We start from the raw sequence: 12,808 nt of genomic DNA, 5'->3' as shown, positions 1-12,808 counted from the left end.
GAAAGGTAGCTTTGAGGTTTTTTTTCTTTTTATTCTTTTTTTTTTTCTCAAAAGAGAAACTCCTTCACTCTTGCTCTAGATTTATATATGAATTTTGCTTCCGCGCTGCGCGCGGTTAAATGACAATATTGAAGATCTCCATTGTTCTCCCCACCCTTTCTCTAACCCTGTTTTTCCACCTCAGCTATATATGTGTTTCTTGCCGGGTAAAGTTCAAATGTATACATTAGGGCATGGTTAGGCCGAACTAGTATATGAAGTTATCTTTTTTTTTAATTGATCGCGCAACTTCTGGTCGGGTCGGCTCCGGTTGGGTGAAATCTTTATATCAATTTCTGCCGTCACCTCCATAAAGTCAACTTCTCCCGCTTTTCAGCTCATTACTAAACAACCATAATTTTGGGGGCAAACAGGTTCCTAATTTAAAAAGATGAAGGTATAAAATTCGTATCTTATTAAATAAAAAAGTACAATATTTTTTATCAAATTCTATTAAACTTCATGTCATTTCCCTGCACATTCATCTCCTGTCCTGTTTTGCGCCCTCAGGTTGAAATTTTGAATGACGCCAAAGTTTCTTTATAATTCAAAATGAAGCGCTTCAGGATAAGTCAAAGAAATTAGGTATCCTTTTTATATAATTTCAATAAATCACAGAAGTTTCAACTTTTTGCGCACTATTTTCCTTGTAATGAAGTTCAATAATCTTAGAAAATTAATTGAATTAGAGCCGATCGGGTATTGGAGATATCTGCATTTGATGAAACGGCTGCCCTTTGAAATTTCAGAGTTTCGTTGTTCTGCGCGGGGAGGAATATCTTCCTCCCGGCATATACACTTCTTCTCCTCTGTTTTGCGAGTTAAAGATATGCACTGTCGCTAAATTGTTTGTAATCAAATCTGATCTTTCCAAGGGAAGTATCCAATATGTGTTTGAGAATACCGTTTTCTCGGGACCCTTTTCATGGCAAAAAATTGATAAAACGCTTTAGTTTCCGCGCTTCGCGCGGGGTTATTATCATTTTAATTTCCTCCATTGTATTCCTTTTTTGTGCGTTCACAATCTTTTTTGAAAACAATGTTCAAAATCACAATATAGTCAACTGAATTGGAGCTGATATATAGGTACTAAAGACAAGAGAGACGGCTCCTTTTCATTTTAATTTATGAAACACCAAAAGCTTCGCAAGGGAGGGGGAAACTCCCCCTCCCTGCACCCACCCCCTAGGGAGCGCGCTTCGCGCGCTCTGTAAGTGTTGGCACGCTTCGCGTGCATTTACCGCCCCCTCCAAAATGAAATCCTGGCTACGCGGTTGGTAGTGATCGAGGGACATCATCAACTCTCATTTGCATAATACTGAGTTGTGCATATAACTATTTTGTGAAAAATATAGGCTATGTGAAATTTGGAAATGCCATACTGATTTAATCATTTTTACATCCAATTTTGATGAATTTTTCAAAATTATGCTTGTTGGATTTTTTTCTATTGATTCAAATCAACATTTTTTTTTCTGGGGTGGACTTGACCTTTAATTAAACATTGAACTGTGGGAGAGATGCAAAAAAATGGCAGGGACAATGATTTACAAGCCAAGCGCTGATCGATTTTCAAGTCATTATCAGAAAAAGGAGGTGAAAGAACGGGAAGGGGAAAAAATGCAATGAAAGAAAGAAATTATATAGAGAAAGAAAGAACGTAGGGGAGGGGGGTTGGGTGGGGATCGAGCTGCATGGGAACGAGTCGTTGGGAATTTGTCTAGTCTGACAAACTTTATTATTGCAATTCTTTGTTTCTAACTTGACAACCAAACGATACACGTCCCTCATGAATAACCGGATATATATTGTCACTCGGACTGTTATGAGTGAGAGAAAAGCAAAAAAACCCAAAACAAACATGTTGCGATATCGGCCTATATTAATTGCATCATAATTCATAGTGCATTGAAGTAATATTATTTCTTCACACACACTTTCTTGTGAAAATGCCTATTTGTTCAACTGCATGGCCTATCCCTTCCCCAATAGGCCTACCCCCCCCCCCCCCAACCTCACCAATCGCATAGGGTGGACAAAATAATACTGCACGAGCAAGTATTTGGCCTTCGGCTGAATAAAACGTGTAATTTTTGTTTGTCAACGAAACAAAGTACGAATCTCTTGTAATGAAAAGATCTCTGACTTCATAATTTTATAAAGTCAAAACTTATTCCCAAAATATTTTATGAATGTGAGAAAGACCAGCGGTCGAGAATACAGCATATACGCCAGTTTTCTCAAATTTTTCTTTCCACATGTAAATTGAACTGATCGAGTATCAATGCAGCTCGCGCTACGCGCTCGCATTATTTGTCAAGTACCCAATCTCTAGTCTTCGTATTTACAATAAATTCTCAAAATATTCTTATTCAGGTCTGATTGTCAAAACATATCAGCTCTGATTGTCAAAACCTATCAGCTAGCGCTGCGCGCTCACATTTCGATTGGTTAGTTATTTATCTCTATAACAAACTATTTAAAATCCCTTTTCATGACAATTTATTTAAAAAAAATCGGTTCGTGATTTGCGCTCGCATTAATTGTTAAAGATATATCAACCAATGCCTTCTATTCATAAATAGAAAAATACTTAGAATATCCAGTTTTCAGAAATTGATATTAACAAATTTCTCGCTCTTATTGGGCTTATTAGAGTAATAAATAAGATAATAACAATAACATTTCATGAATTGCTAATAACTATATTGTCTTTTTTTATAATTGAAAGAATTTTCATCTCGCGCTTGGGGACACTTAATAGGTAGATAATTTCTATTTTCATATGACAAAATGTCCTTAGAATGTTCCCGTCCTAGGTCAGAATAATTTCCGAAAAATATCCGCTCGAGCTTCGCGCTTGAATCATTTATTGAGTGCGATCCACATCCAGTCAGTTTCATTTTCAGTGTTTGAAATAGTTTTCAGATTAGAATTCTGCTCGCACTTCCCGCTCGCATTACGTAGGAAGATGCCTAATTACCCATCTTCACGCCTTACAAAACATGAACTATAGTGTCCCGTTTTTAGCTCTAAATCTTAATTTTCCCCATCGCGCTTATCGCTCGTATTGTCTAGTTATATACCTATTCAGTTCAGGATTAATGCTTAGAATGTCAATTTTCTTGTTGGAATGTCAAAAATGTTCAGCCCGCACTTCGCGCTCGCATTATTCCATTCTTGAAATAGGCCATCATAATTATATAGGCCTATGTATCGTCTTCATGGCTACTACAATCAGAACAGGTCCCTTGTTTATCAGGCCAGAATATATATGAAAAAAAAATCTGCTCGTGCTTCGTATTTGCAGTATAGTTATTAGTTAGATGTTTTATTTTCAGGACAAAATATGACATTTACGAAAAATTTTAACTCGCGCATCACTCGCACTATATTGAATAGTACGTATAGGATTATACATTTCAGGGGTCGCGGAAGCGAGGGGGGGCTCCAGCCCCTGCTTTTTTCCATAACCGTGTTCAAAAAAGTAAAAATGACCATTTGATTGTGATTTTTTGCATGGTCACCCCCCCCCCCAAAAAAAAAAAAAAAAACATTTGACTCAGCCCCCCTCACTTTGAAAACCATTCTGCGGCCCCTGCATTTATGTTGTTTTATAAGAATAAAGCTGACTGTTAGGTCTACACCTTCAAAGAAAGAAACAAACAAAAATCAACTCAGAGCGGTCGATCGTGGAAAATAATGGGTGAAAAATTCCCCCCCCCCCATATTCGTGATATTGGCCGCGAAATTGATCTGCCTCTGCTATCATGTTAGCTCGTTCCATTCTTATTTCCTGTTTCCCTTGCCTCATTTGTTCTTTCTTTTCCTGTACTTGTTATCCTCTTTTTTTTACCTTTCCCTTTCTTCTTTTCTCCCTTTTCCCACTTCCAAATTAATTTCCCTTCCCCAATGCATGCGCTGAAATATGACGTGAAAGACATGAACACATCGTACACGCAAAACTGTGTATGAACAGAATGCATAGAGTTGGATAAAGCGTGAGAGAATGTCAGGCCGAAGCGCCGAGCTGAGCGAGCGTGACCAATGTCCATCGCATCGCATCGCATGCAGCATGCAGTATAATGTATCTCGCAGTTTCAAGAACCATGAACCAATCTTGTCGCACGTGGAAATTTGTAGCCAAAATTTTGACAGACTCATCTCTAATACGTTTTCATGAACGTCAAAATAAACTACTGTAACATGTGAACTACAGGTTGGAGGGACAGCATAAGGGGTAAGTTAGTCCACATTTTTTAAAATAATTATGTAACCCATCTAACAAAAATTCAACGGTTTCCTGTGCTCCTCGCCGAACTCGCTGGGGGAGAAACTCGACGGAGGCCATGCTAAAACTAAGAACAATGATCGACGAGCGGGTACACGGAATTAGCAGACTACGCTCGCAGGGATATTTCGGTTTGCTAAAAGTGGAACGGCTAGTGATCAACTAACAGGGGGAAAAATCAGTCGTGGACGAAAGTGGGCGCTATATGAGTGCGCATAAATTCAGCGAACTGTCTTTGAAATTCAGCCGAGGTGAATGATTTTATTTCTCGGAGTTTATTTAAAATTTAATATTTCCAAGAAGAAATTCTGTCAATTTCGCATTGAATCATCATCAGCAATCGTTATTCAATAGGAAAGATCCATTCAACTGGAATTTTTGTATCCTTTACCAACACTATCCACGAGCTTTAAGGTGAATGAGTTTTAAATCAGTTTTATATCATTATTCAAATTTTCATTGCATTTCTTCTCCTTGTCATCATATAATCTTTTCTCTTTTTTTTCTTATTCTTCCTCTTCTTCTTTTGTCTCCTTCTTATGTCATTATTAATATTATAATTGTTGCTATTATTATAATTAATTTATTTATTATTATTATCATTTTTATCAACATTATCATCATCAATGTACATCATCATCATCATTATTCTTATTCTTATTCTTATTGTCAATATTTTATTATTGTTGTCATTATAACTAATAATTATTACCACCATTGTCTACAAGGCTCACTTGTTATTCTTCATTTTCTCCTACTTTCCTCCTCCTCCTTCTTTAACCTGGTTGAAACGACAATTACGGGATTTTTGGCCACAGACAAAGTCTTCTTAAAAATCCAATATTCCCGATGTTTATTGTCATGTAAAAAAAAAAAAGAATATATTTGATTTTTGCATCTATCTCCCTCCAGTGATTTCATTAATTTACATTTTTGTGCCTTTCAAACGAAGAAACACACATAAAACCCAGGAAAAATGACAAATTGACATCGTAGCCGACGTAATTTGCAAAATAAACATAAACAATATCACATAGCAAAAATCTTTATGGCATATGTGATGATCTTTTCAATTTTTATATTCTTTGTCTTTTCAGTCAATTGAATTCACTAGAAATGAGAAAAATGATTACACGAAATAATAATAATTTACTCAGAGCCCGTGATCAGGGCCCAATGGAAATTTCACAACTATGTAATATTTCAAACTGATTAAAAGATGGATCATAACTTACATACAACAGCCTATTATTCCCATTCATTTCAACCATGTTACGGTACGTGCCAGCGAGTGAACTGTGACGATAGATGGCGCCCATGCACTTCGACGAGCAGACTGAACATGAACACCAAACGAGAAAACACGCCAAATAAGGTCAATGACATCGAACGTCACAAAGCCCGACAGGAGTCGTATTTACCCCATCTACGCTCAGAGTTATCCAATCACTCGGTGATAATACTTGCTGAACTCTGCAGGGTTTTGAGTACAGTGTAATGATTGTGATGTAATAGTGCTATTGGTTATAAAAATCAAGGAGAGGCAAGCCATGAGGAAAACAATTTTGAAATTGAAAAAGATTTGACAATGGATTATTCCCATCCCTGGTAATAAAATAAAAATTGTATAATTTAACACCCCCTTCTCTTCCTCTTAAAATGATTTCATTATCCTTCTCTTTTCTTCTCCTTTCCTCTTTCTTCTTCCTCTTCTCTTTCTTCTTTTCCTTTCTCTTTCTTCTTCTTCTCCTTCCTCTTTTCCTCCACTTCTTCCTCTTTTCCTCCCCTTCTTCCTCTTCTCCTTTTTCTTCCTCTTCTCCTTTTTCTTCCTCTTCTCCTCCTTCTTTCCCCCCCTCCTCTTTTTCTTCCTCCTAATGCTACTAAATAATGGCATGTTTATGATCTTTAAAACCATTCGAGTTTCAATCACAATCATTTATTGTTACAAGCAAACAATATTTTTCAGATGAAAAATAGAACAATTCACATAAAGTTAAAGCTGCTTTTCACATATATCAAAACACATTAAAAACTGCTGACAAATTCTAAAAAAGTTCTAATAAATAAATTCCTTCAAATTCTACAATCTCAAATCACGATTTCCACAATAAGTAAATTTGTATTTCTGTCTCCTTTCTCAGTCACAATAAATGTGTAATTCCTTTGAAAATGTAGCTCTCAGCTAATAAATACTATGATTTCAGTCAACAGTCATTGTGACTTTTAGTTGATGGAAATGGTCCTACTTGTACAGGTGTGGTAACATCATATGCTTAGTACTTGCAATTTTTAAACATGATTTGCAGCTTGTAATGACTGTGTTCACGAAGCGGGAGTGAGGGTGACCGACCACACCCTTTCGAGAAGACTGGAGGGAGAGGGGCTTTCAGGAAAGGCTGTGTTGAGAGCTTTCTGAACCAGTCATTTCTATGAAAATTATAAATCAAACAACTACAATACTACATCAATAGGAGAAAACTAGAAGAGCTTACATTATTTTCTTGATTTTGAATAAATTTGCATAATTAATGTAGTCCACTATCCCCCCCCCCCCCACATACACAGAAAAGCCGTTATACACATTTAATTAAGAGAAATAGCATGTTCTATACTCAGAATAAAAACTGGTATGGGAGAATACTCAACACAGTTTCTTTTTAACCCTTAACATGCCATGAACACATACCTGTGCATCCAACTGGAGTGCAATGAACACATTTTCGCGCAATGGTCATACAGCTATTGTAATGCCTATTGCATTTTGAGGAGTGCATTGCACGCATAAGTGATTCCATTTTTCAGTTCAGCTTATGGTCAAGAGGTTTAACATTTTCTCAGGATAGACTCTGAAAACATGGCACTCGCTGATTACAGTGAATGGCACATTAATAGTTAAGCCCCCTCCCCCCCCCCAGTTGCCTCGGAAGAGTGCGGCTAACCCTACTCTACTCACACAAATGGACAGACATAACTTGCCATGGTTTGCCTTATATTTAAAACAATACTTCATTGAACAGTAAATGGTATATTTTGTCACTTACAGGGCACCTATCATGGTCAATTGCATGGCTTTAAAGTCAAAGGAGAATGAAACCCTTGAAACCAGCTGAATCCATATCAAAGAGAAAAATCAAAGGACTATATTGTTGAAAGTTTGAGGAAGATTGAATGAATAATAAGAAAGTTATGAGCATTTGAATATTGAGATCACTAGTGCCATGTAGATCCTCCCATCGGCAATGCGACCAAGATCTGTGATATCACACACGTACAACTCCCTCGTTACTTTAGTACTTATTTCACTTATATTCTCACTTTTATAGAGTCTATCACAAGGTTAGGTGTTTTCTTTATGAGATGACAAGTACAGAGGTTTCACAACATTATATCATTGATGAATCGTTTGTCATATGATTAGAATGAGCAAAAAGAGATGTTTTGGGGTATATTTTCAGTGTCCGAATGGGAGAGTTGTACGTGTGTGACATCACAGATCTTGGTCGCATTGCCAATGGGAGGATCTCCATAGCATTAGTGATCTCGACATTCAAATGCTCATAACTCTTTTATTGCTAGTCCTATTTTACTCAAAGTTTTGTTGATCTTATTCTTTGATTTTTCTGCTTTCACAAAAGCTAACTTGCTCCAAGAGTTTCATTCTCCTTTAATTCAATTTAAAATTTGTGAACACACTAGCTTTCATTGTATCTAATTTTAAATTATTTTTGAGTTGCATTCTGAGTTGAGTTGCAAGAAAATTTAAGAAACCTTAAAAATATCATACCCCACACATAGCATAGTACATTTCTTAATATAAAAAACAGGTATAATTTCTAACAAAAGTATGTAGGATCAATAAACACTATATTAAGCAATGAATCAAAATACTATCTTTGACAATAAACATGAGTTTAAAAGGAATGTTAAGTATTTTACATCAGAAATTACACCAGCATACAAACATAACGGAGTAAAAATACTTCCCCCTCCCCCACAAATAAGAGGTATCCTATTGCAGGATTGCAAGTCCTCTACAACAAAATGATGATTGAAAAAAATGAAAAAAATCAGAGCATAATGTTGAAAATTTCATGAAATTAGATGTAAAAGAACAAAGTCATTACATTTTACGGTTCGATTTATCTAATAAAACAGTTATATGAACATCCTATAGGTAATTGATGACAGATGAAGCCATCCACAAACTACTTCTTTTGTATTTAATCATATCAAATATGTAAAATATGAAATATTTTGAGTGTTTTCCTCATTTTTATGAGATATCAAATTCAATTTCCACCGACAATGTGGAATTGCTACTATCATTCGATGAAAAGTCTTTTTATTGTAAAATCTGCAAAATATGAAATATTATATGATTCATACTATAAAATACAAAAAGAGTGAGTGACATCATCAGCTGTCTCATTTGCTATTATCACTGAGTTGTGTATAATTACTATTTTGTGAACAATAAAGACATTTACATATGGATATAATGAGTGAGTCAAAACAAATTGACACCTCACATATCCCCCATTTAATGAAAAAAAAAAAAAAATATATATATATATATATTGTGTGAAAGAAATGGATGAAGAGAACAATGGTAGGCGTAGCTTAAATCAAGGTTCCCAAGAGCTTTCTATCCTTAGGAAAAATTGGTGATGCAGAAAAAATGTCTCTGCCGGGAATCGAACCTGGGCCCCCAGCTTTGAACGCCGGTGCCTTAACCACTAGACCACAGAGATATATGTTCAAAACCCACCTTCACCCGACAAAGGAAATTATAATTGGTATGGTGTCGAAAATCTGTCTATCTGACGGTCAATCGTATCGGGGTTGCCCTGGCCACTAACCCGTCTCTGTGGTCTAGTGGTAAAGGCACCGGCGTTAAAAGCTGGGGGCCCGGGTTCGATTCCCGGCAGAGACATTTTTTCAGCATCACCAATTTTTCCTAAGGGTAGATAGCTCTGGGGAACCTTGATTTAAGCTACGCCTACCATTGTTCTCTTCATCCATTTCTTTCACACAATATTTAAATAAAAGAGTTGCCAAAGCTGTAGTACATGTATAACTTCACATATTTATATATATATACATATATATATATATATATATATATATATCATGGACACATAATCACATATTTTCTCCTATATAATTTGAAGTATGATTTGTCTTCATGCTCGGATAATCAGTAGGTATTCTTTGCAGTGATATAAATTTTGATTTACCCCAAAGTAAGGCATGGCTCCAATTAATGAATCCAGATATCAATGATTTCATAATCCTACAAGGGTTGCATTAAAATCCATTGCAAAATACCTATTCAATAAGTAAAATTAGATTTGTTTCCTAAACACAGTTTAATATCAATTCTCAAGTTAGTTTCATTGAAAAAAGGATTTGCAAATATATTTACTAACTCACGTAGGATTATGACATCATTGGCTTCAGGATTCATTGATTGCAGCCATGCCTTTACTTTTGTGCAAATCAAAATTTACATCACAGTAAAAAATATCTCCCGATTATCCAAGCATTGACACATACCACACAATCACGGTATCAACTATCTTGGGAAGATATTCTTTTAGGCCATACGTGTATATAATAATTACGTGTTCATGATATAGGTTTTTTTTAATAGGGAATTTGTGAGATGTCAATTTTTTTTAATTCACTCGGTATAATAAATCAAATAGAAATATACATAGCACTGAATTCTGGTAACTTTGATACACATAATTTTTGTGATTTTGATACCTTTGTACACATGTATTAATTCTTTTGTGCTAGCATTTCCTAAAGCCAGTGTATAAATTGAGATTTGGCATAACTTCAACTAACTTGATCATCTAAAAAGGAAATTTTTCAGCTGAGAAAAATAAAGAGTACTGAGAAGTTCAAATTTGCAAGTACTGAGTAGAATCACGGCAAGACAACATGTAATCATAGACAATAAAAATAGAAGTGAAGTTTTCTAAACTCTATTATTCTTTCACATTTGCATTATCTTCATCTATCGCTTTGTGGCCTGCAATCATGGCACCAAAAAGCTCAGTATTATTGTATTAAATAATGTTTAAACTCTAACCAACCTCAACAATTATGTGGGGCGAGCTTTCATACACATCGGTTGACTTCTTCGAGCCAACTGGCCAGTCACACACAATGCTGCCTGCGGACTGAAAGCTTGCCCCAAATAATTGTTAAGGTTGGTTGAAGATGGTTGAATTCATCATCCCCAACTGATGAAAGTATTCTCTATCACTATTATATTATTACCTTGTTAAGGTACCATGTTGTAAGTCTTAATGAAACAAGTCCCAGGCATAAATTAAGTCCAGTCGAGTTGGGCGTTTCATAAAGCTTTTTGTAATTCATGAGCGATTTTGCAGGTGACTTGTGACCTTGTTTTATTTATATACACCAGAGGCCAGGTTCATAAAAAGTTACAACTACAGTAACTTTGCCATTATGGCAACTACCATGTAAACCTTGATGGTGAATGGCTGCAACATTTATATAGCGCTTCATACAATGTTTCTAAGGGTGGTTTACTATTACCCAGACTTTAGCACGGCTACGTACCCTGATCGGACGCTCGAACATTCAAGAAATTTCTTCCTACCAGGTACCCATTTACTACACCTGGGTGGAGTGAGGCAAATATAAATAAACGCCTTGCCAAAGGACGTGAGTACTGTGGTGGTATTCAAGCCTGGACTTTGTGGTTCAAAGTACAGAGACTTATCCACTGAGCCACAAACCTCTACGTGTTGCCATGGTAGTTTCACGAAATTTGTCAGCACTGACTAAATTGTCAGCGACCGACCATTTCAGTGGAATCCTTGCTTTTGATTGGCCGATAAGCACTGGCCTCTGACTATTACTATGGTAACTGCAGGGGAAAAATGATTACAATGTTGCCAAACTTTGCCACACAACGAAGATCTGTGATGTCGTTTGAGTTCGTCTCACGAAACGTAGCATTTCTTAGGATCAGGCGGGCTGTCCGGAGCTCCTGGACTCAATGGCTCTACAGATTCTAGAAGAGAAATTAAATAAAGAGAGACATAACTTGAAAGTCAAACAACTCATGAACTAGGTCCATATATTTTCTAAGTTATGATGACATTTCAAAAACTTAACCTTAGGTTAAGATTTCAAATTGATTCCACCATGGTCCAAGTTCATTGACCCTAAATGACCTGTGACCTTGGTCATGTGACCTGAAACTCAGGCAGGATGTTCAGTAATACTTGATTAACCTTATGTCCAAGTTTCATGAACTAGGTCCATATACTTTCTAAGTTATGATGTCATTTCAAAAACTTAACCTTAGGTTAAGATTTGATGTTGACGCCGCCGCCATCGGAAAAACGGCGCCTTTAGTCTCGCTGTGCTATGCAGGCGAGACAAAATTCTGATCATTACCAGGGTTGTTAAATTGAGATAAATAAACACATTGGCTCGTATTCTCAAAAGAGGTTTCAATTGTACCAAGGTACAAAACCATGGACTATATGCAGATTTATCAACATCGCATGCACAAAGTTAAATCCAATTAAATGCGCGCTTTTGGCAATGTGCGCTTAAAATAAAGCGCGTTAATGAAATAATAATATTACTAATAATATGCAACATTTATATAGCGCTTAATACAAATTTTTCTAAGCGCTGCGTACTATTACCCCGGCTTTAGCACGGCTACCCTGATCGGGCGCGTCGAGCATTCAAGGAATTCCTTCCTACCGGGTACCCATTTACTACACCTGGGTCGAGAGTGGCAAATGTAGATAAACGCCTTGCCAAAGGACGCTAGTGCTGCGGTGGGATTTGAACCCCGGACCTTGTGGTTCAAGGTCCGAAGACTTATCCACTGAGCCACAACACCTCTACAGGTGTTGCAGAAATAAATCTGCATATAGTCCATGGTTTTGTACCATGGTACAATTGAAACCTCTTTTGATAATATGGGCCAATGCCCCCATTGAGTTTCTTTTCTCGCAGAGATTACATCAATTTCAATGTTTCTCCTTTATCAAAACTTTCTCTCATTAAAGCAAAGTGAAAATATTTTGGACAAAATAATACAGAATATAAGGCTACCTCCAGTTCTTTTTCTCTCTTGCGGACGTGACCTTGGTGTAGATGAGCTGGTGCTTGGCTCTGAGCTAGCGGCACTTAAACTGGCTTCAAGTTCAGCAACAGGAACATACTGCCCTTTTTCATGTTCCTTTCAAAGTACAAGTACAAGTAAAAATACACATTTCTTACAATAATTCCATATTCTTATCATGTTGGCACTTCTAAGAGGTAAACCTTAATTCAGGCATTTTTCTTCTTCTTATTTATTATACAAAATTACCCCCAAACCCATGTACTTTTAATTTCTCTGCCTTAACCCTCAAACCGCCGGGGGGGGGGGGGTGAATCAACCCCCCCCTCGACATTTTCTGCAACCATTCC

At 36.6% G+C, this 12,808-nt stretch overlaps 1 protein-coding gene and 1 non-coding gene across 3 annotated transcripts in view; one reads left to right on the top strand and one right to left on the bottom strand.

The window, feature by feature from the left end:
* The first annotated feature begins 9,191 nt into the window (after nt 1–9,191).
* Nucleotides 9,192–9,263, top strand: TRNAL-UAA (transfer RNA leucine (anticodon UAA)). The gene has a single exon. It is a non-coding gene; the product is annotated as a tRNA-Leu (tRNA).
* A 715-nt stretch (nt 9,264–9,978) lies between these two features.
* LOC129279624 (uncharacterized) overlaps nt 9,979–12,808 on the bottom strand; it is a 30,568-nt gene continuing 27,738 nt past the window's right edge. The window contains exons 16-18 of one of the 2 annotated variants that reach the window (XR_010296097.1): nt 12,449–12,575; nt 10,924–11,384; nt 10,011–10,867 (exon numbers count right to left, since the gene is read on the bottom strand). Coding sequence is in view for 1 of the 2 variants with exons in the window: in XM_054915723.2 (XP_054771698.2) it covers nt 11,314–11,384; nt 12,449–12,575 (198 nt within the window). In the remaining variant the exon portion in view is untranslated. Of the gene's footprint in view, nt 11,385–12,448; nt 12,576–12,808 lie in introns of both variants that reach the window. The other variant, XM_054915723.2, reaches the window with a different exon arrangement.

This window comes from Lytechinus pictus, chromosome 16 (assembly GCF_037042905.1).
Source record: "Lytechinus pictus isolate F3 Inbred chromosome 16, Lp3.0, whole genome shotgun sequence".
Classification (NCBI taxonomy): Eukaryota; Metazoa; Echinodermata; class Echinoidea; order Temnopleuroida; family Toxopneustidae; genus Lytechinus; species Lytechinus pictus.
Note: the sequence above shows the minus strand (reverse complement) of the source record. Positions and strands in the feature narration are given on the sequence as shown.